Source organism: Carassius auratus, chromosome 42 (genome assembly GCF_003368295.1).
Source record: "Carassius auratus strain Wakin chromosome 42, ASM336829v1, whole genome shotgun sequence".
NCBI classification, from domain to species: Eukaryota; Metazoa; Chordata; class Actinopteri; order Cypriniformes; family Cyprinidae; genus Carassius; species Carassius auratus.
Genome location: NC_039284.1, coordinates 12,081,187 through 12,106,170, shown reverse-complemented (window position 1 = coordinate 12,106,170; position 24,984 = coordinate 12,081,187). Strand labels below are relative to the sequence as shown.

Below are 24,984 nucleotides of genomic sequence, written 5' to 3'. Positions count from 1 at the left end.
TAAATATTATTTTACACAAGGTTTCCCAAAGGGGGGTTTATTAAAATAAATAAATAAAATAAAAATAAAAACTTACTGAGAAAATGTTATATTTATTTGTTTAGCTGCATGTCATGTGAGCATAACCAATGTCATTGAACTAATTAAGATGTAAATGCGATACTTAATAAATGTATTATTTATTTTTAAAATCTCAGGTGTATTTCAAGGAAATATTTTAGGTGAAAGAGGATGAGATGACAAAAAAAGTTTGTGAATTTGTGAATTTTAATGTGTTTGAAAGACAATGTTGCAACAATGTTGAAACAATTTTCAAACCTTAAATTTAGTCTAGTCACAGGGAATACTGGAAATGTTTATTGCCTTGTAGCGCCACCTGCTGGTCGACTCGAACATCTACGTTTGTTTATATCTGTCCACGTCGTTTAATCAGGCTGTCGACACGCCTCAGTTTAATATACCTGGATATATAAACACATAAAACTTCTTTCAGAGAGATTTATTTGAGATACTTCATGTTCATCATCTTAAACCAATATGAGGTGACATATACGGCTCACAGTTGGTCGACTCACAGAGAGTCAATCAGCAGCTGTGGACAGGTGACGCAATTAGCCCAAATTTACTTGTGAACTCCACTGTAGTCTTCAAACAGCGATGCATTTGTGTCATCTGATGCGGCTTTGCTGGGATGATTCAACCAAATGTTGTCCAAACTCCCTTTAATCCCACAAAATCTGGTAAATGCTGCAAAAATTCAATCCACCGAGATTCAGTGTCTGTTTATGGATGCATGTGGCACTTTCCAGGAATAGGGACCAATTCGTTGTCCCATTTATTTATTTATTTATTTGAGAATTAGAGGCACAAATCCAATCTTTTTGGACGATTAGATAAACTAGATAAATTATTATCTAACGTGAAGTTAAATTGGGCATTTTGGCCTGTCTGAGACTCGGATGTTTTCATAGAACCATTAACATTGTACAACAACGTCACATTTTTGCCATAATTCGTTGAATTCATATTCAGTTAACTAGTAAAAGATCTGAATATTATTATACTGAACCACATTCCCTCTCAGGATTCTTCTCACCTGAGGTTTGTCACCATTTACTAAACATGTAACAACGTTTTCTGGGTACAAGTACATTCAGTTCTCTCTCAATTTCCTCAGCGGGACATGTGATGGTTATTCCTGTTTAATAGTGTTTTTGTACAATGTGAAAATACTCAAAAAAAAAAAAAAAGGTTACATAAACTCCAACAACCAGCAGTTTTTTTTAAAGCCTATTTACTTACACCAATAAAAAAGGACTACAACTGTTTACATCTTTATTACACCAAATCTGCAGAAGCCTCTTGTGGGTGGGTGTTTTTATTTGGAACAGATTAATAGCAGCAGTGCAAAACCAGCTACAGAAACTGTGGACATTAATATGCTCACCTCTCTGGTGTAATACTGGGATACAAAATCACTGGTCAGCAATAATGACACACTCAAAATGACCTCTGTATACTAGTGTATCATCATGAGTCAAAACAGCGGCATTGCAAAGAGAGATTCTTAATTACATGAATGATTTCTAGATATCTGGTTAAAAACAAATACACAGATATTACCATTCAAAGGTTTGGGGTTTGTATGATTTATTTTTATGATGCTCACCAAGGTTGCATCTATCTGATTGAAATAATAACAATAAAAACATTGTGAAATTACAATGTGTTTATATATATATATATATATATATATATATATATATATATATATATATATATATATATATATATATCCTGTGATGCAAAGCTGAATTTTCAGCATCATTATACCAGTCTTCAGTGTCACATGATGCTTTAGAAATAATTATGATTTGGTGTTAAAAAAAATGTATTATTATCAGTGCTGAAATTATAGCTGCTCATATTTGTTGGGGACTATTATACATTTCTTTTTTTTAGGATCCTTTCATTCAAAAGAACATCATTTATTTAATTTTTTTTTTTTTTTTTTAAACAATCTTTAAGGGTTAGTTTACCCAAAAATGAAAATGATGTCATTAATGACTCACCCTCATGTTGTTCTAAACCAAGATCTCCATTTATCTTCAGAACATAGTTTAAGATATTTTAGATTTCCCTCCATTGAAGCTGTGTGTACAGTGTACTGTCCATGTCCAGAAAGGTAAGAAAAACCTCTTCAAAGTGGTCCATGTGACATCAGAGGGTCAGTTAGAATTGGTTGAAGCATCGAAAATAAATTTTGGTCCAAAAAGAACAAAAATTACGACTTTATTCAGCATTGTCTTCTCTTCCGGGTCTGTTGTGAGTGCGTTCATGGCACACATATCTTAAACTGTTTTCTAAAGATGAACGGAGGTCTTACAGGTTTGGAACGACATGAGGGTAAGTCATTAATGACATAATTTTCATTCTTGGGTGAACTAACCCTTTAAGTCTCTGCTGTCACCTTTGATCATTTTAATGCATTCTTGCTGAACAAAAGGTATTAATAATTTTAAAATCATACTTACCCAAACTTTTAAACAGTAGTGAACAGTATGGATTCATTTAGATGAATTGCCATTTACATTTGTATATTTATAGAAAAGACTGATAAATCCATAAGACCATTAGATCTATGCTCAGACATTCAAGGAGAAACCATAACACCAAAACATACTGGCGGAAATATTAAATATTATGAAATGTAAAGCTTAAAAATGAAAAATTCAAGTTTTATTTGGTGGATAGTCTTCCTTTAAGTCATTAAGAATTATTCAAGTATTATAATTATTTTAATTGTTGTTGTTGTTATTATTATAATTATTATTATTATTACTGTATTATGTGAATCTTACCACATATACAAAGTTATGTTTACTGAGTGATGCATGATGTCACTTTAGCAAATGAAGCAGTAATTTAGGTATTTTAATTAGGGAACTGTAATCTGTATAAAGAAGTGTGACTTATTCAACTACAGGTTTATTAAAGTGCAGGGAAAACAAGTGCATATGTTGTTTTTGTGTTTTTCAGAAACACAAACTTGATGTTCAGTTGCTCTGACGGTCTTGGCATCATATGACAGGTCCGTGGGTTAAATAACCTCTAAAGCATGAGGGAAACATTAACATGTTGTATACCAACTGTATGGCAACTTTTAAATATGAATTTACTTAAATCAGATGTATTTATAATATTAAAAACAGGTGGCATGCATTGAATAGTGTATATATAAAATGAATGTTTTTTTTATCAAAAGGTTTTTACTTGATATCATTACATTGTATTTAAATAACTTGTATAAAACAAATTTAATCTAATCCTTGAATCATCAAATTTAAGCTCGAGTTGTGTAATGTTAAATAAATATATTAGTTTGTTTGATTTAAATGCAGATTTACATTAAGTCAGATGAATGCATTCACATACCGGTTTGCTGATGGGCTTGTATCTCATCCAGGCCAGAAAGAATGTGGAAGGACTGTCTCTCCTTGAAGGCCACAGTGGGAAGGATATCCTCCTCATCCCTCAGCTCCAGCTTTGGCATTTTTCCTGGATCTGGTAGCCTGATCACAGGCTTCACATTCTCACAAGGCAAGTTGTCCTTCACTGATGCAGCTTTCTAAAGGGGACAGAAATTGAGCAGGGCCTCTAGATGGGGCATAAACAAAGCTCCTGCCAGTGATGGTCTTACCTTGTCATCAGAATCTGTCTTTCTTGTTCTTTTCATGATTTCTTCCAGGCGCTGATTTGGGAAAAACTTAAAGCACAATGTACATTAGGGTTGGTAAGTTTTTCAGTGTTTTTGAAAGAAGCTGCTTATGCTCACCAGGGCTGCATAGATTATGGAGCATTTTAGGATTTTTTTTTATTATTTCCAATAATCCATTTAAAATATGATTTTAGCTTTAAGAGAAAAAATAATTGGTCTGAAGACGTATAAGATGGTAATGTCAATGAGAGGAGCACAGTAATCGCTATATTTAAAGCCTAATGTGTTTTTTTTTTTTTTTTTTGGGACCAGATTCACTTACAATATTGACTGTTTTCAAACATGTTTCCTTCAGTTCACCATTGGTCAGACAAATTCAAACCAGTGCTGGTTGCGATGGTCAATGTATTCACCTTTCGGGTACACTATAAGTAAACAATTTGGAAATGGTTTTTATATATTAAACTAGGTTTGGAAGAGTGATTTTAAACATTCATAAGCTTTTAATACCCGCTGTTGAAGCCTGTTTTCCTCTTTCTGTCTGCGAGCGTTCTGCTCTTGAGCCTTCAATCGCTCTTCTTCCTCTCTCTTCCTCTTCTTCTCCTCCAGTCTCAGGGCCTGGGATTCCTCTCTGGCTCGTTCTTCCCCTCTTCGACAGGCCAGCTCCTCTCTGTTCTTTCTGCAAACATGAGCCACACAAGCTCAGTTAGGTGCTTAATGCACTTTATTAAGAATTTATATCTGCCATCATGAAGTTCAAACTGTTTTTTAGATATGTAGTTTTAACTTTAGCATATTTAACTGTCCAGTTACTTCAGCAAACAACAACTTTGAATTGCGGCCTTTTCATTTTATAAATACAATTTAACATTTATAATCAAAATCAGTTGTGAAATACTAAGACACAAAAGAGCAAGATTCACTGATAGTGGAAAGGTAAGAATAATAATTAAAATAAAACCTCTCCTTCTCTTGCTTCAGTCTGTTCCTCTTCCTCCTCTCTCTGGAGTCAGGCTTGTCTCCTTTTCTCCGTCAGCAGGCGAGTGGCCCCTTCAGCGTCTGTAGTCCAAGCAGGAGGTCTGACTTGAGCCCCATCACCAATCTGACTTGGTCCTAAAAGTGAAAGAGTAGAGAGAGAGGAATTTTATATGTATTAATTAATGTATAAAATGTATATATTCAGTTTAGAACCTTTTTGCTACTAAGTTATTGTACTATGGAACAAACATATAAATTGCATATTGCACATTCATAGTTTTGTTGACTTGCAATTTATTTGTTTGTTCCATAGTACACTAAACTGAATTATTAATATTATAAAAATGTGTGAATTATTGCAAAATGTGTCTGAGCAAGTCTTTGATTTACCATTAGGAATGGGATTCAGAGGCCCATTAGTAGCTGGATTCGTCTGGAGTTGGTTATCTTGCAGACACTGAGCAGGTGTTTCTGCAGATTCTAGATCCTCCTCTTCTGGCAGTGGAGGCAAACTGTCTTGTTTAAATGTGACTTGTCTGAAATGTGATCTGTTCTGCAGCCTTGGAAATGGGTGAATAAAGCAAGAACGGGTCATAATGTCAAAGTATAAATTTGAGAGTTTGAGGAAAGTTTGATTTCACTCATTCCTTTAAAGAAAGTAAAAAAGCTGTACTACATAATTTTAGCGCCTCTGTCGCCCTCTGTGGTTGGAACGTAAAATTGCAAGTTACTTCTGGAGTTCTTTAGTCAATTATGTTTTTCAAGAACGAATAACACAAACCTGAAAATTACTACCATATAGTGCAGCTTTGATATTGTGTCTAATAGACAGCAGTGATATAAAATGGAATGACTTGCTGAAGTCTAAGAGATTGTTCTGTAGAAATATATAACATGTACCATGATGTTGGAAGTTGTGTCCTGTTTGGGCTTGATTTCATGGATTGTTGCTTGTAGTTGTGGCTTTTTCAAGTCCTGTCCCTCAAAATCACCTTTTGCCACCTGAAATATTTTTTGTAAAAACCACATGCAGTATGTCATGCAGCGAAGAATTGTTTAATTTTATATTTAACCAAATAGCTTAAAAATGATTGTCGTCTCTAACCAGCTCTCTGTTGGTGGTTCTGCGGATGGTGAAATTTGGACTTGAGCTTGCAAGCCTGTTTGGCACTTTCCCACAATGCACCTGGGGCTTTCGTGTGGTGCTGGAGTTCGTGGTATGACATGAGCCTGAACGACGACAAATATGAACAACTGAAGACGTATGTTTGTTTTTTTTATGGGTGAATGAGTACAAAGAAATGGGTTTTATGAGCATGAGAAGTAGGAAAATTCAGAAAGGGAGGTCAGAAAGGGAGTTGGGAAAATAGATGCAAGGCTAGAAGAGTGTTTTAGCACCAGTTATTGCTTTTTGAATCGTGCATTTAAATATTCACCATTATTGATTTTATTCTTGGTGACCCTTCGTGAACAGTGACCAGTTTTCTGTTTGGTCTTCTGAGTTTTCTCCATCGTCTTCTGCACCACAGACTCGTTACGCTCCTAGAACACCGGATGAGAACACACCCATCATCCCATGCTCCATATGTTTCTAATCATGGTTGCAAAATCTTCACAGGGTTTTTTTTTCTTTTTTTCATCGTCATTGCTTCTGTCAGTGCTAAAGTGTTTATGAAACCCACACAAACAGATGGTGTACACTACCAGTCAAAAATCTGAACACATTTGACTAAATTTCTTTCTCATGATCTTGAAAACTTCTAAAGAGTTTATGCTTTTTATATATATGTGTATGATTTTTTTTCTACAATGTCCAAACTCTTCACTGGAAGCATGTGTATGCTATACAAACAAAATCTCTCCCACCAAGCATCAGTCACTATTTATCTCATGCATAAACTCACTCTTTCTTCTTTGAGCCTCTGTTTGTGTTTCTCCTTGACCGCCGTCCACTTTTCCTCTCTTTGTCGCCGCTCATCTGACTTCTTCCGTCACTCCTCAAGATGTTTCTCGTAGAACTGCTTGGCCCTCTCTTCCTTTGCCAGCCAGCCGTGCTCACGCAGCACTACAGTCCAGGTACACCAAGAAAAACTTAATAAAGCTTTCCGTTTGTTCTTCAATTGGTAATAATGTTATATGTTCAGAGTAAGAAAAATACCCAGCTGTTTTTGACGCGCCTCTCTCCGTTCATGGGCCAATCGCAGTATCTCATCCACTTTTAGCACATTTGACTCTACATTTATAAAATTGAAATTTGTCATGCAGCACATAATATAATAAACTTTTTTGGAATGAATGAGACAAATGAGCAACTGGGAAGATTCAGCTTTAAAGACAATCGTTGTTGACATTGTGTCTATGGCAGCAGTATATCAGGCACTAAAGGTTTGAGATAGGAAAATGCAAATTGAATTGATGGATAAATATTAGCTATTTAAGACCTGTGTTGTTTCCATTTCGTTTGTTGATAATCTGTGCTGATGTAATGTTCAGTGGAGCACATGCTTTTCTTTTTTGCTCCAGGGCTGTGGGTTTCACATCAGATCTGGAATCTGAAAAATAAAAATAAAAGAGGCTGTTTACTTAGTGCTCAGAAATAGAAAAAAGATAATGAACACCAAACATGAAAGTCTTCTAGTGTTTTGGTCTTTAAACACTCTGCTGAAATTTAGCAAACTCTTCAACCCAGTTTGAAAAGCAGACAGGTAGATTACAAGGTACAAGGTGTGATGATTTACAGCATTATGACAATGAGGAATGCATAGCATAGAGGAAGCCTTCATGATTGAGCTCTTTGTCTTTACAAATTCTTGAAATAAATATGCAAGGATGTTACTTCAGCCCTTTGAGTGACACATTGGTTTCATTGTTATTCAGGCAAGTAAGAATCCCATTGACTCACTTAAGGGCCAAAAGGCAGATAGAGGTGTACATGAGGCCTGTCTCATGCCAGTTATGACTTTGTCCTCTGAATCAAGACAGCAAAAGGCTTGTAGATCATTACAAAGGCAACATTTGTTTTACTCTTTCTGTGTAGAACAACAAATTCAGCGCCTGACTGAGAGTATGCAGCGATGGTGAACTTCACACTCCAGATCACCACAACAATGATATCGAGGGGTGAAGTGTGGAGCATGACTGATGCAGAACATATCAGAGCTGCAGAATTTGCTAGCATATAATAGTCACTTGGTCTAAGAAAATTAAAGCAGAAGAACTTGACTTCGGGGGCGTTGTGTAACAGACATCTATCATGTGATGAGAGACCCTTATAAACCCCTTACGCACAGCTAGCATCATCACACACAAGCATAACCCGTTCTTAATGTCACTGAGCTTACCATGAAGAAGTGTATTGTTATTTAGTATATGTACTCAGATGGGTCTAACAGCTTATGCCACATAAGAGGATCTATATATGTTTGTTTCCAGAATTTTAAGATGCACATGCACTGTCAAAGTTGTTTATTTTGAGCTCTGAATTAGCAGATGGGGTTAATGAATGTCATATTTATCGTCTGCATCTCACCAACCTCTCTGCTTCCTCGCAGTGTCGCACATATTCATCCGTCCTTTCTCCAAAAATGCAGTGAGACCCAGCTCTGCTGTCCTTGCCGTCTTCCTCCACGCACGTTCCTGCTCTGTCAGGCTTAGATGAGCTGACATCTTACAGTGAGTGTGTGTGTGTGTCTTAATACATATAGAGCATCTGTGTTCCCTCTGCACAAGTCTTCCACTCCAGCCAACGGCTTATTAGTGCATCTCTAACAGGGAATAGACTGGTTGAGAGCGCGAGACCGAGTGTGAAACAGAAATTCATCCTGAGGGAGATTGTGTGAACAGCTGATTTGCTGCTGTCTGGGCTGCGTCTAGCACACGTGCACAGCAGGCAAACTCCATAAGCTTCTGTAAGTACAGAGTGTGCATGTGCCATGCTCTCACAAAAGATGCCCACCCATCTGGAGTCAGCTGTGGTTACTGGAGGTGCTTTTCCCCCTAACAATCATCGGAGCCCTTTGCATTGCATTGGCCGGTCACATTGACCACATACAAGCAGCTGCAGCAAGGATGAAATATTCACACTATAACAAAAGAGACCTAGTTGGATGCAAGTGCTTTTTTTTTTCTAAGTGGTTATCTGGCTGACTGTGATATGCAAAATTGTGGGAGGCATGACACTGCATGCTGGTGTGCAGAGAAAACTTGCTTTCATCTTGTGGATCGATTAGTGAGATGTAACATAAAATATACGGCCAATCACAGATCAGATTTAAGGTTCTAGTACCAAATCTTTTCACATCCCATAATGCTTCTGATCGGCTTGAGGATCTGCTTTAGACAGAGAGATTACGTTATGCCTTCACTATCAGTAAAAACTGTGGATTTTTATGTAATAGTCCACAAGTATTACATTGCATTAGTCTTCATTTAGTAAATCTTTTCTATCTAAAACAACTTGCAGTACATGTTTAGGGACAATCACCCTGGAGCAATGGGTTGGGTAAACTCATAAATCACCCTTTCAGCACGCAGTTTTGAACCACACCATTCATGCATAAAGAGATCGAGACTGCAGACTACATTTTCACTCTCTGCCCCATATACATTTATTTATTTTTTTGTACAAACTTTGTTTAACTAGAAAAAGGCTATTGAAAATTCCTACCATTATTGCATATGAACAGATGTGCAGTTCATTGAACATAAATTGATTGGTAATGGGGTGGGGCATGTTGTCACAATGGGAATTGACTATAGGTGTTTCCACAAACTATTCAGCAAAAATATTTAAAATATCAAGATTTTTTGTTGTTGTTATTTTAGTATTCCTTATATACTATAGTATGTATTCATATTTTGAGTTGGCTTTCAAAAAATTTGAATTTTTATGTATGAGCAACGTGTGTGTGTGTGTGTGTGTGTTTGTGTATTGTTTAGTAATTTACAATTTATATTAATATTACAGTAAATATTATTGTAATTTTAGTACTTCAGCTTAAACTTTTATATTAGCACTGGATATAAAACCAAATGTCAAAATATATTTTATATAAAAGTATGTAATTATTACATTAAAATGTTGTAATTCTTTTAAAATTAAATTATTAATCAGTTTTTATATTATACAGGTAAGTTCCACAATTACAGTTTTTTTTTGTGTGTGTGTGTGGAATAGGACTTTGGAATAATGAGATATATAATGTAGTTTTATCTATATCCTAACATTACACCATTATCAAATGCAAATTACATTTATCTGGAAATGAGTGTCAAAGGCAAGAAAATTATTTAAAAATGTTCCCAGTATGCCTTTAATTTGTGTAAATGCAAATTTTCTATTAGTTACACTAAAAACTCTTCTGAATGAGGAGCAGCTAAATGGAATAGTAAGTCCCTACATTACAGTAATGTTCTGTACTTATCAGATTTAATTTCTGATTAATAAACAAACATTTTTTGGGTATTTATGATAGAACGTCATTCATGAAGTGTTTTGATTCTGAAAGTGGATATCAGTAGGCTACGTACATCTGAAAGTGGGTCAGAGGGAGGAATGTGCATCAGGAGTCAATGAGTGATTAGCAGTCTATCTGATGTGAAAACGACTGAAAGAATGTGGAAATGTGGCTTGTCAAAGCTCATTTTTCCCTTACTGTCAGGAAGGTAAAGTCAGTGTTACGCTGACAGGAGCTGGCTGAAGGATGTCTGTTGTCTGCACTGATATGTAGGATACAAGAGTAGAGGAGGACTGCATCTGAAGGCTTCAAACAAGAGTTCACTGACAGAAGGAGCTCACTGAATTATCTGTATAGGTAATTTATCCTTTTTTCCCCGCTATATTTTTGCTCATATTTTGCACCTGTTATGCTCTATTAAAATGAATCCTGACTAGGTCATTGTCACTATGGAGATTTATCTTATTATATAGTTAATTATTTAGTTTCTGTCTCTTTAAGAAAGTTTCTTTGGTCTTACATTCTTCTTCAATGAGCGTAATAATCGAACAGCGAAACTGGGGGAGGTGTGGTGTTTAATTTTTTTGGCTTTTTTTTTTTTTTTGGCTTTTTTTTTTTTTTTACTGTTTGTAAATGACTAAGAGCAGGTGCATCTCTAAGTTTTGGTCAGGAACCTGTTCCATGTGTTATTTTGGTTTTGGGGTGAGGTTTACCTACCGTACCTGTAGTTCTGTTGTATTTATAATTATATGTTAAAGACATGTCATTACAGTATAACCACCAAGAAAGAGGGTTTACCATTATCATTAAAAAAACGATCCCAGCTAAAGTTTTATATGGATAGTAAATAAGCAATATTAAACTCTTAGAATGTGCCTTCTATGTTTTATGTAACAGTTTACCCAAAAATTTAAATTCTCTCATCATTGACAGTATTGACCTTCTTTTTGTTCCAAACCTGTATCATTTACATTCTTTTGTGGAACAAAACATTTTGGTTCTGGTTATTCAAGGCAGTGCACTTATTACATGACTACGAAAACTTGGAGCTTCAAAAAGGAAATGAAAACATCATGAGATCATAAAAATAGTCCATACCACTCTTGCGCTATATTCCAAGTCTTCTGAAGCCATAAGTTAGATTTTCGTGAGAAATGGACTGAAATTTACATGGTTTTTCAATAAAAGTATTCCTCCCTAGTGAGCTGTTAACCACTACAAATCTAGTAATTTATTTAACTCCAGATCCGGCTCAGTCAGATCCAGTTTAAGACTACTTTTTTTTTTTCTGTACTGGACCAACCAATTCATTCAAAAGGTCTGACTCGAATGATTCATTTGCATGTCAGGCATCATGCTTGAGCAAAGCCTTCTTATGGCCTGAGAAGACTTAGTTTTATGCTACTTTTTTTTTTTTTTTTTTTGGTGTTTTGTTGCTTTAAAACCGCTTAATTGCAGTTTTGGAAAACTTTTGGTAATACCAGTGGAAACATCTCTGGTAACCAATGTGCTTCATGAGCTTTAGAATTTTATAAGTTTGTGGCCAACTTTTGTGACAGGATTCTGAATCTATTTTTAAATAGATCCCTTCTTTTATGGGTAAAGCACTAGCAATCAGGCACAATAAAAAAAGTATGATATCCACTCCTTAAAATGTATACATTATGATAAAGACTTGTATGTATGTATGTATGTATGTATGTATGTATACAAAGTGTATAATTAAAATAATTGCCAATGTAATGAGTAGAGGATCCATTTTTACAAGCTGTAATCAAGTATTGTAGATGTGCATCATATTAATGTAGTTAATTTTCTACTTAAGAATTTCACATTTTAGTGTTACTCGCCACTTTTGCCATTCTTTATGAAAATTTCAGGTTCTAAGTGAAATATTTTCTAAACCATTTTTTTTTTTGTTCCAGTGTATATGTACATGAAATAATGTGTTCAATATCTGATCTGTTTTCCTGTAGGTATCACAATCATGGCACCGATCAGCACTGATCTGGTAGGATGGGCGGTCACAGAGCAACCAGAGGCTGCATTTCTCTCCATAGCCATCCTCTTAATCGTTAGCATCGCACTCCTCGTTCTCTGTGCAAGCTGTAAAAAGTGAGTGGTTTCTGAGTGACTTTTAAAAGATTTTGATGGAAGTTAGTTACAAAAAAGTATGCCTCAAAAGATGAAGTCAGGCGAAAAGGGCAACTATACATGTCCTATAGGTACAGTATGTAGCAGCAAATCACCCACTCTGTTGCTGTAAGCCACATTCCTAGACATCAGGTCTTTCTACTGTGGAAAATTGTAAGGAATGAGGCAGGAATGTGGCTCTGTCACAAAACACGAGAGCAGCGTCTTACTCATACTAGATCATGCTTAACATAAGAATACATGAAAGAGAGCCCAAGCAAATAGGCGGTATATTGTGAGACTGTACTCTATGAAGTCTATGCATACTGTCTGCATACTGATGATATATGTGACCCTGGACCTCAGAACCAGTCATAAGGGTACATTTTTCGATTTCGAAAATAATATTTGAAGATAATATTTGCCCAAGAAGCAACTATTTGAAAATTTTGCATTCTAAACTATTAGAAAAAATTGCCTTTAAAGTTGTCCAAATTAAATTCTTAGCAATGGATATTACTAATAAGTTGACACATTAACAGTATTTATAAAATATCTTCAGGATCAGGTTTTTGGCATAAAAGAGAAATACATTTTGACCCATACAATGTATTTTTGGCTATTGCTACAAATATTCCCCAGAGATTTAAAGGGTTCATATGATGTTGCTAAAAAGAAAATTTTGTGTAATTGGTGTAATGAAATGTTTCTGCGGTTTAAGGTTCAGAAAACACATTTTCCACAAGGTACATTATTATTTCTTCTCTCTGTCCTGCCTTTCTGAAATGCATCAATTTCTACAAAGCTCATCGTTCTGAAAAGCGAGGCGTACTCTGATTGGCCAGCTATCCAGTGTGTTGTGATGATTGGCCGAATACCTCAAATGTGTGACTGAAATGTTACGCCCCTTAACACACTGTTATGCTGTGTTCCGGAGTTCTAATAATAAATAATGCTACCTATCAGATTATGCTACCAACACTGTATTTGTCCTACTGTAAGGAAAGGGTTGGGCTGGGGTAGGTTAGCGGTTCTCAATTCCAGTCCTCGCACCCCCCACCCCCCCACCGTCCCCCACCCCCCCCCCCCCCCGCTCTGCACATTTTCCAGTTCAAGGTGAAAGTATATGTTCCATTCAAAGTGCATTGAATTGTGCGAGATGTAAATTCAAATAATATTTGTTCATCAAGGTATATATGATGTCACACGTGTGTGTGTGTGTTTGTTTGTGTGAAAAAAACGTGCTTACAGTTTGTGAATCAGAACAGCCAGCATTGTAGTCCTTAAAAAATATGCAAAACTGTTCTGGAACAATGTTGTTAATACAACTTGACCACGGATTTCTAGTTGTGTTCTAGTTATGACCAATTAAAAAAAATTATGTTTAAAAAAGCTTACTATTAATCCAATATAATTTTTATATTTTTTATTTTCATATTAATATTCATTTATTTGGCGATGTACCCTCAGCGGTGCTTTTAATCTCGGCCATCAGAGGGCAGTCAAGAACTTTGGTGCATGTGGGATAAACGTTAGGCTTTACACTTTATTGCACTGGCAGAAATTCTTGTTTAGTGTCATAAATTGGGTTCGTAGAAAAACTGCAGTGAAGTTACTTTTGTGTTTTATACAAAAGACTTAACCCATTCAGTGCAAAAAAATCACCAGTAGCATGACAACACTACATACTGATTTATTGCTTTGCAGAGAATCATTTGAGTTAGACCGAAGCAGCGCACCCGAGCAGAAAGCATCCACACTTGTGAACGTGGTGAGTGTCATACTTTGTGAAACCTAAATGGAAATGCATGCATGTAAAATACATACGTTTTTTATTGTAAAATAAATTCACAATATTATGGTTTCAATACTTGCAATATTTCTATAAAATATTATATAAATGTGATGTATATCTTGTACTCAAGTGTAATTCTTAATTGAACAGGCGAGAATGGACAATTCAAGTGGTGAAAGACAAAACCCTGCTGCTAATGACATTACAAATGATGAAATGGGTAAACAGAGTTGTGAATGAATTTCTTTTGAATCTGAATAGCTGTGTATCTCTTAGCAATACTATCAACCTCAGTCAGCAGATTTGAGCACTTTAATCTGGTCTCTGTTGGTTTAGAGGCTGTGAATGGTGACGCTGTGTACAGACCCTGGAGAAGTCACACTCTCACTCGTGGTATGTCTCTCCAGGACAAAAAACATGATTGAGAGTAATTCAAACCCAGTGAAAATGCTTCACATTTCACCACACATGAGAAATATACATGATGGTCTTATGTATGACTATATATTTGCTTTTTTGCAGATTCAAGTCCACCAACTCAAGAAAACGGCGGGGCCGGAACAACGAACTGAGGGTTAGGTAATGCTTCAAGCTATCTGAGAAAATGTAAGCACTATGGATGACCCTGTTCTACGTTTATAATACTCTTTGAGTGAAATTTCACTTCATAATACAAACATTTGTATATATATATATATATATATATATATATATATATATATATATATAAAAAAGTACCCTCTTAATATATTTTTTCCCCCACTCAGATGACAAACCGCATCACCTCTGACCTCAAATGGTGGAAACTAGTCTGCAGAGAATGCCACCGTATTTATTATGCAACCTGAAATGCTCATACTAAGCAAAAGCCCTCATTACTTGAGGGGATTTTATCAGAGATAAAAGGTTTTTGTATCCTTCTGGGGCTGGTCTGAAGTCCTGCTTTGTGGCATTTACTCCCATAAGTGCCCATCAAACTCCATTTGAAGAAGAAGCGGAAGTGTCCGCATCACTGGCAGAGAGACCTAAAGAAATTAAGATTTTTCCTTTATTTTTCTAATAAAGTCCATTATTGTGAAATTATTCTGCATTCACATTTATAGTAGTGGCGATATATTAGATTTATCTCTCAGATTGACTGGTCTGTGTATGTTTTACTTTTTGCATATAATCAGGTGGTGAATATTTTTAAGGTTTTGAACAAATGTATGAATTCCAATGTGCGTGAATAAATTGGATTTACAAAAAAATCTTATAAAATGTAATTAAAGTAACAGACTCTTTATCAACAGAACCACCCTGTTCTGTTGAGATTTACTTTCTTTTATTTAGAAAAATATATGCTTACCTTTTTTTAACTGTTATGAAGGCATTTAGAAGCTGAGATTCTTAATCATTAAAATAAGATAATGCAATTTTTATTTTTAAAGAAATAAGCGGTTAAACAACTGTACATGATATTTGATGTACTGAACTGATGAACTGTATATGATGTACACTTAATTAGTAGTGTAAACATGCAAGAAACCATTTAAAGAAAAAAATGACTCATATGCTTTTTGTAAAAGTTTTGTGACCGTAAACAGGGGGGAAAATAAACATTTTGCTTTTTTTAGTTGAACGTTTTGTAGAAAGTGTAGAGAATTTTTCAAAATATGCAATGCACATGGTTGTCAACTGTTTTTTTTTTTTTTTTTTTTTTGTAATTTCAAACATCCTTTTTTTCATTAATATATTAAATAGACACTATACTGAACTCAAAACTAGATCTCAATAAAAATACTATGTAATACATCAGATATTAGATTACATAAAATGAAGCATTCACCACAGGGGCATTTACCACAGAATTATATATTTTGACAATGTGTTGTTGCATTTATTAATGTTTTATATCTGGGGTCTGTTTCACCGAACATTACTAAGGATGTTTTGATTTATGAGCAGGTGAACACTGTTTTGAACCTGTTCTTACAATATTAGGAAAAACCTCATAAACCTGATACTTCAATGCAACGCCTATGTTTTACCATATATTACTTTCATTTGCATGCCTTATCTAATAAATTCTTAATGTAAATTAATGTTTTTGCTTATGCACAATGACAAATACACTATTAAAAACATAAAAATCAAGCTGCGCAAAAAGACTGCACCATGGATTTATCCTAAGCTTATCAACACATTATTATTAGATTATCAACACATTATTTCTATTAGATCACACGTAATGTTAGCTGCCCAAACATGTCGAAACCCTGCAGGTGACAAAATCCTTTAAAACTTTCTATTAAAATAACTTTAAACGTATTTCTTTGACATAATTTCTGTAAGTAACGCTTAATACTCACGTTCGATGGTGAGTAAATAAATAACAATAATAAAACCGCTGTCATGTTTAAAGACCCTCTTCACGTGACGCCTGCTCTTGCAGTCTTTGGGAAACGCACGCGGATCTGTGGCCGACGTGCAGCACGCGGGTTCAGTATGTTCCAGTACGTGTACGTGCTCTCGCTCACGTACGCACTTCATTGGCCTCAACTGGTGCACGAGCTCAGCGCGTGGGGAGATACGTCACAGCGATCGACCAATGGGCGTGCGGCGGCTTTGCCAAGGACTGGGAAAACTCGTATTATGTAACCCTTTCATACCCTCTCCCTTCAGAAAACAGCTACTGAAGAAGAAAGAATATATATATATATAAATGAAAGAAAGAAAGAAAACTGCTACTGAACTCAATATTCTCTATTGTACGTGTAAATACAACATGCTGTTTGGTAACCATATAGATTAACATTTTATTAACCCTCTCAAAATAAACCATTGCAATTACTTGACTTGCACATCAGATCCCCACAAGAGTTATTCAAAAACGTGAAGTCTTTGCATTGAAATCACTCTGCATATGTTGTATATTTTGTAACAGGAAATATATTTATAGCATATTCTTTACTGAAAACAAGTCAAAGATGACCCAAAGGGTTAATCCTATAAAGTAAATCCATACAATGCAACATCAGCCAGCCACGAGTTACAAGGAACACGAAGCACACACACATACACAGAGACAAATACTGCACCGTGCAGATTTATGATCATTAAATAGGTGCAATTTTAATGCACACTTAATGTTATGCAAAAATAAATATGTTTTAAATTATGATATGCACAGTAAGCAACAATGCAGCCGTTTGCACGTTGTTTCTCTGCATTCCTCTGAAAACGCATTTTACAGGAGTAACGTTAATGCAAAGCCAGAAAGATTTAATTAAAGAGCTGCAGGAGTACGTGAAATACAGTGCCCTGTGTGTGTCCATTGTGTTTCTTGACCCTTCTTCAACTTCTGAGTAAACAAGTTGGAATTGTAGGGCGTGTGTCTTGGAAAGCGGTGTTCAGCCAATGAGCGTCGACATCTCTACCACATGGTCAGGTTGTTTACTACAAGAGCAGAAGCCCGCTAGAAGGCGCCGAGTGAAAAACCCGGCATCGGATTACACTGGAACGACACATCTCTGTGAAGACGGAAGCAATGCGGATTAAAACCGAATCAGACAGAAGCTCGACGCATCCATGGCGTGTAAAGTGAACACTGTAGATTAGAACAGACTGCTTTAATAGTAGTGTTCTTACGCGCGTGGTGCTTTGTCAAACAAGGACAGTTATGCGTGATTGTGTAAATCCAGGCCAGGGTTTTGAATACATGAACACAAGCCGTTTTCTGGGCTCTGAAAAAGGACATTTTCAAGTTGCGGCCGGTCAGAGCGAGCCTTGTGGGAAAGGGGGTGTGTTGAAATTGGCAAAAGGTAGGTTTATTGAAAGTTTTAACCTCTGTTTCAATGCATTCGCGTCTTTTCGTTGCTCTGTATGCTTCTCAGTAAAGACTTGCATTGCTTCTGCCATTAAGGTTAGTATACCGTAACTTCATATGAAAAGGCTTTTGCATGTTTGATAACTTGGTTTGTTCATGCGATGTAGTAACTTCGATTTAAAATCCTTTAGGATGAAGATTGTTTTAGTGTTTCTGTAGGCTACTAATATCAACACAACTGTGCACTTTTGCATTTTTTTGCGTTTCTAAACAGAATGAAAAGAGTCAGTTGGTTTATTAACTCTGGTTTAGAAATCTGCAGGAACTGTCTCTAACTGTTCCTCATTGGAAGAGATTAACTGTCAAGTTGCTATATTATGGTCAGCATTCAGTGTTTTGAATGAATGAATATTAGATGGTTAATGTGCTCCGGCTGCGGGTTCTAGTCGCTTCGCTTCTGCAACGCGGCTGTGAGCATCCGTTTCAGTATTGATGTGTGATCCTGAACAAACGCTTCTTTTGAGTTCGATATCTTCAGTGAATTGAATGAACGGGTTCACAAATCCGGTCTGAAACAGAATGGGTTTTCAAACATGTCACTAGCGAATTGTTGTTTTAATGGTCAAACAACATGCATGTTACAAATAAAACGTTTATGATTGTATATAAGTTTATACGAGATCATGGTTTAATAAATAATGTTTTATGCTAAAACGTATCGGCTCTGATAATGTTCATTGTAGGCTTTTTCTACAAGTTATTAGTTCTGACTTTGTTTTTATAAGCTGAATCTTGACTGCAAAAAAAAGGGATACATTTTAATCACCGTTAGCACCACTGTTAGTATAAAACAGCGCTACGTGCCTGCAATGTCGTCTCTTCGGAATGTTTTAGAAACATGTAATATGCCTAGCCGGTGTGCCAAGAAGCACGCTATGACGTAATTACGTTATGACGTAATAGAATAGCCGGGTCGTTTTTTTTGGCGTGGCTTTCTATCACTAGTATATTCCGAAACCATTATCTCATATTCTTCAACTTTTATAATCATCCAGATATCATTAGTTTTAAACCGATTTAGGAAAGGCAAACGGATTTTGTTGCAGGCTGGATGTAGATAAAAGGCGTTTGCATTTAAAAAAAAAAAAAAAAAAAAAAAAAAAAAATATATATATATATAACACTTAACTATAACACTTTTGTTTAAATTATTATTATTTTAACATTCAAGGAAAAACTTGTTCTTATTAGACTCAAGCATTTTAATATTATCATCTTGGGCAATATCAAGTCTTTTAAAATGTTTTGCACAGTATTTTCTGCTGTGTTGTTATAGATTTGTCTAATACCAGTTATACACAATACCAATACATTTCCTTCAGAAATATGCTGGTTTGGTGCTCAGGAAATATGTTTTATTATCAGGTGTTGAAAATACAGCTGTTTGATATTTCTGCTGAAACTGACATTTATCAGGATTCATTGGTGAATAGACCGTTCAAAGGAACATCATTTATTTGAAACAAATCTAAAGTGGCTTAATAAAGGTCTTTACTGTCACTTTTCAGCATCTAGCTCTTACCCCCCCTGGTTTACAGGACATTTACATTTTGGATTTGGCACATGTTCTTATTTACCTCTGATAATCTGTTTGCAATGAATGACTTTATACATAATACAAATAAAATTGCAAGAAGTAATTTCTTTTTCATGCTGTTAAATGTGTAGTATTTGCCAATCAAAGGAAATTCCACTTCAATCAGTTACAGTTACTCTGAATCACCTTTTACTGGAAGAGAGGAAACTTAATACCTGACAGCAGCTGGTAATAATGGGCGATTCCTTTGTGCCCTAAATTCTTGAGTGAACATTCTCAAGTGACAGGGCCTAGCATGACCATAGCAGTTTTATGAACTACGTCAGTTTAAAGCAGTTTTCCCTGGAGTTCATTCTGTGCTGACAGTGACTCATAGTCGGTGTGCACAGTTGCACGTCAACTTTAGATTTTGCATCATTCGTTCTGTGATGTCTTAATAGTTTGACATTTAGTTGTCGGATGTTTCACAGAAATATGGTTGGTTACTCATGCTGATTTCACTGATCAGATTCAACAGGTGACAGCAATGTTGAGACCAATACTAATATTTTTTTAATTTTTTATAAAACCACCAAATGAGACGTACAGAAAATTGCTATCACCAAAACATCAGGCTCTCTTTCTAACAATAAAATGTGCTGAGTGCTCAGAACCGTAATCATTTGTTTGTTTCCTCTTCTCAGCTTCCTGTTCGTCGTTTGAATAGCGCTGCTGCATCTCCATCAGGAGTTCTTCAAAGCAGTCAAGAAGGTGCTAGGCACAGAAAATGTTGCCGAAGACTAGGCTTGGGAAACGGTCCCCACTGGGCACCCTGGTGTGTGGTTCCTCAGCTGAGGGCCTGACAGAAACGGGACCCCTTGGATGCCTGGATAGTGGGCCTCACAGAAGCAAGCTTTACCCGGGACAGAAGGTAAGCTTTATTCATGTAGATTTAATCAAAATATGAATGGTATGCTCAGGTGCGGTACACAAGGTCAACAATGCTATGCTCAGCCATTTTATGGTGTTTTACCCAATACATTTCAGGTGTATGTGCACTGTGGAGGACAAGAATGTGGAGGTGTGGTCGAACAGCATAACCACGTGGACAATGAGGTGTCTATCTTCCTGCCGCAGCTCAACCAGCACGTTCATCGCAAGCTGGAAGACGTGTGGACGAGCCCCACGTCCAGTCATACCACCTCAGTCTCCTCCTCCATTGATGTGCCAAGAAGGTACGTCATGTTATAATTTTCAGAATGACCTTTTGAGTATGAAACACTCCTTTATAACTCTACTTCAACACTGCAGGAGTACAGACACAGTGGACATGGATGAGATTATGGCTGCAATGGTGCTTACAAGTCTGTCGTGCAGTCCAGTCATCCAGCACTCCGCTCCGGTGAAGGCCACTCAAGGTAAGGAGAAGATTACTTTTGATGTCTGATTTTTTTGGTAAAGTCACAAGCAACAATGCACTGCACAAATCTGGCATGAACCAGCTGAGATTAGTCAACGCTTGCTGAGATAGGTGTTAGTCACCGAGAAGAAATCCCTAACAACTGCATGATCAGTTTTCATTGGTAAAGCGAAATCCTTAAGGAGCTAGAACAGGATTGCATGTCATTGTGATTTTTAATCACTCCTGAAGGATCCTATCCAGAGTAAATAAGATGCTACTTCCTTAAATATTAATATATAAATTTAATAAATTAGATTTTTACTTTTGAAAAAAGTCTTTGTTGCTTACAAGCTGCATTTATTTGATCAAAAATACAGTGAAAACTAACATTGTGAAATATTGAAAAAATTTAAAGTAACTGTTTTCTATTTTAATATGTTTTCAAATGTAATTTATTTCTGTGATGGCAAAGCTGAATTTTCAGCAGCCATTACTCCCGTCTTCAGTGTCACATGATCCTTCAGAAATCAGTCTTTAAAAGCATTGTTGAAAATGGTTGTGCAATATTTTAGTAGAAATACCTTTTTTTTTTTTTTTATGATTCTGAATGAATGGACAATTTAAAAAGAACAGCATATGTTTGAAACGGATATAGTTTGTAAAATTATAAATGTCTTTACTGTTTCTGTTGATATATTTAAGGCATCAGTGCTCAAAAAAAGTTTTAATTTCTTTATAAAAATCTTTGATCCCCAAACAATAGTGTGTATATATACATTATCATTTGTTATTTCATCTGCATTGTATAAATTATTTATATAATTATTCTATTATAAAGATTCTATATTTAATCATACATTTAGTTTTACAGTTAACATGCTGGACACGTGTCCACTGGAATATATTTTTGATTAAGCTAATCTGAGGTCTAATCAAGGTCTGTTATTGTTTTTGTGTTAGCTTCGTGTCGGATGGAAAATGGTGGTGGCGAACTGTATGATGGTGGATATTGGAGCTGCGACCATGGAAACGGAAGCCCCGCCCCATCCCCACCCATCACAGAGATGGACAAGAGCGCCCCTCTCATTGATGAAGGCCTGGATATGGAACTGGACCAAATGTTGTTTAATGAGCCAACGCCAAGGAAACGCAAGGTACATTGTAAAACCTTAAGAAAGTAATAAAACCTAATATATTAGGTGTTGGTTGTTTATGCAGCGTGTAGCTCATCTTTTTCATGTTGCTTTCCACTTTTTAGAACTCCGTTAAAGTTGCATATCGGTGCTTGTGGCCAAACTGTGGAAAAATACTGACCACAGTAGTGGGCATCAAACGTCACATCCGAAATTCTCATCTTGGGTGAGCATCACGAGCACCATACATTCAAACCAATGAATGCGGCAATCTGGGATTTTTTTTTATTGTAATCACATGGTGCATTATGTTTCCTGCAGACATAGTGATGAGCACTCCCAAAGGGAAGAAGATTTCTACTACACTGAAGTCTATCAGGACCTGGAACAGACCACTCCCTCTGGTGGCCACGTGCCTTCCTGCACTTCTCCATCCAGTCCCAGCCGGCACACGCCTCCCTGTTCCTCTCCCACCACCCCAGAGATGCACCAGCCCAGCCCACTCAGCCAGTCCGCCCCGGGCAGCTTCTGGCAGGTCCATTCTGAGCACTCTTACCAGGTGAGATGCTTGACATTGTTGTGGCGTAATAAACAAAATGTTTCTCTTGAGGGTGTGTAGCACATCAAAGATCATATCAGTGTCACATGTCACTTTTTGCATGTAAATAAAGGTTATGGACATGAATGAACACAAATGGCTTAATATGTTGATGTTGATTCCTCAGGCTCCTCCACCCATTCAGGTTGTGACTCCGAGCAAACCAGTATCTGTTCCTGTGTCTTGTCATTGGACTCCATCTCTCACAGTTCACCAGAGCAAACAGGTGAGCATTTCTTTTATGAACTGATTCCATTATCATCTTCAAGGCCGGAGAAATTTCAGCACAGATGTCTTCTAAGAGGCCTTTTCACTGTGAATATTTATAGGTTATGAATTGGCTGTGCAGCATTTACTATAAAGCTTTCAGAACATACAAAGCACCATGCGGTCTCAAAGACATTTTTTTTACTGAAAATGGGAGTAACATCATGCACATGTTTTTGTGTCCTTTGTTCCGCCCACAAGAAATGTGGATGATATTCCAGTGCCATCTAGTGGAGTTGAGGACACTGTGTTCTCTTATGCTTGTTGATAGGTCAAAAATATTGTGGTTTGTGTATTTTGATCTAGCTTTTCAGTTTTAAACATCTTACATGCTGATTTATATCTCCTGAAATATTGTATCATGTAATGGCCTTAATGCATGAAAATTAACAGAAAAATTATATTACAAGAATATCTTATTGTAAATCTTTTAACAGTTCAAAGTTTTGCTGCACTGATGCATTATTTGTACTGTAGAGTATTGTTTGCAGCTGTAAGATAAACTGCAGTGCGTCATTCTGTGACTAAGGGTGGTCTCTCTCTCTCTCTCTCTCTCTCTTCCTCAGGGGTCACCATTCCGCCGTCGTTCAGTGAGTGTTGGTGAACAGTGGCTCCAGAATAACAACGCCACCTTCAAGCCACTTCCTGCCAGTGTTTCACCTCCAAGAAACCATTGCACTTCAAGGTGGGATGTGATTGGTTTGTTTTGTTTTTGATTTAAAAAAAGAAGAAAAAAAAAAACGCTTGAAATCAGAAAAAGATTGGCAGAGAAAAAGAAAAGTGCTTAATAACATAATAAATACAAAACCATAAAATACAGAACTTACATTCTGATGGATTAATTCTAGTCCAGTTTGCCAGTTTGGCTGGGATTGTTTTACACTGGTTGTTGGAGAAAAACATGGACATTCTAGATTCAGTATGAAATAAAACCACAAACTAGTCCCTGCAAATGCTGAAAATACCTTACGTTCCCATGAGAAACAATTACCGTCCGAATAGGGCGAATGTTGAAACCGTTGTGCTGCTTAATAATTCTGTGGAAACTGTATTACATTTGTTTTCAGGATTCTTTAATGACTAGAAAGTTTAAAAGAACAGTGTTTATTTTTGAAACCGAAATCTTTTGTAATAATCTTAAATCTTTACTGTCAATTTTGTTGAAAAACTGAATAATGTATCATTGCTGAATAAAAATATCAATGTCTTAAAAAAAAACGTATTTAGCCCAAACTTATGAACTGTAGTATAAATTACACAGTTCACCCTTAAAATGTTGCAAATAGCTTTTCATATGATTTTGTTGTGTTTAGCTGAAATGGTAAATTTAACTCTGATTTTATTTCATACTAACAGGAGGATTCGGGGCGAAGCCAAGAAATGCCGGAAGGTGTACGGCATTGAACACAGAGACCAGTGGTGCACCGCCTGCCGCTGGAAAAAGGCATGTCAGAGATTTCTCGACTGAAAAAAACACTTACCTTATAGAGACTTGAGAGGGGATGAACCTGGAACTATATGGTTGGAAGAAACCAAAAGAGCACCTTTTGTGACTTAAGACTTTTGAGACTTGAACTTTCATCACAATTGCGTGTTTTTGAAATGTGCTGAGGAACCATGTTGGTGCTGCAGTCTTCCTGCATCTTATATCAAGAACTGATGAAGTCGAACCTTTCTTTTACAAGCAGTATGCAGCCATATACAACAGCAGACATATACTTTTTGTTTAATGTGGTTTATACATTGTCGTCATCAGACACATATGGAAATTTTACTTGTCATTCCAACTTAATGGCTAATATAAGACCGGAGAGAAGTTTTTACTACAGGCTATTGCTTTCGGGGCAAAATTGGCAGCTTATGCTTAATTGTAGATAAGCAAGAAAGCAGAGTAAATGTATTAATAGCATATAACATTTATGTTTATGTATGCCATGTTTACCTGCTGAGAAGCAGCTTTTTCTTTGATTTCAAACTTTTGAAAAAGAAATGGGAAGAAATAAGGGTTTTTTATTACGATTTTGATATCTGTGATGTGTTAAATCCTGTTGTGTCATTATCAGTGTATTTCTGTGTCACAGGGTATACTTCTGTGGAATGATATGATTCACTTTTCTGTC

The 24,984-nt window shown here is 36.2% G+C and overlaps 1 protein-coding gene and 1 pseudogene across 2 annotated transcripts; one reads left to right on the top strand and one right to left on the bottom strand.

Annotated features, from left to right (window-relative positions):
• Window positions 1–3,002: 3,002 nt before the first annotated feature.
• Window positions 3,003–8,645, bottom strand: LOC113060300 (ensconsin-like; annotated as a pseudogene).
• Window positions 8,646–17,541: 8,896 nt separating this feature from the next.
• Window positions 17,542–24,590, top strand: LOC113060667 (zinc finger protein 395-like). 2 transcript variants are annotated; one of them, XM_026229778.1, is made up of 10 exons: window positions 17,542–17,883; window positions 20,169–20,395; window positions 20,512–20,699; window positions 20,776–20,882; window positions 21,827–22,020; window positions 22,125–22,225; window positions 22,321–22,558; window positions 22,725–22,823; window positions 23,431–23,549; window positions 24,221–24,590. In XM_026229778.1, exons 2-10 carry the CDS (start codon window positions 20,252–20,254, stop codon window positions 24,330–24,332), a joined length of 1,302 nt encoding a protein of 433 aa, XP_026085563.1. In that variant the 5' UTR covers window positions 17,542–17,883; window positions 20,169–20,251; the 3' UTR covers window positions 24,333–24,590. The 2 variants fall into 2 exon arrangements, with proteins under 2 accessions (XP_026085563.1, XP_026085564.1); XM_026229779.1 differs by lacking the exon at window positions 17,542–17,883 and adding an exon at window positions 17,888–17,984.
• Window positions 24,591–24,984: the final 394 nt, after the last annotated feature.

Coding starts and splice junctions, on each gene's coding strand:
- LOC113060667 (XM_026229778.1), top strand. CDS start 20,252: ATGTTGCCGAAGACTAGGCTTGGGAAACGGTCCCCACTGGGCACCCTG. Junction 22,226..22,320: donor ATCCGAAATTCTCATCTTGG/GTGAGCATCACG, acceptor TGTTTCCTGCAG/ACATAGTGATGAGCACTCCC. Junction 22,559..22,724: donor ATTCTGAGCACTCTTACCAG/GTGAGATGCTTG, acceptor TTGATTCCTCAG/GCTCCTCCACCCATTCAGGT.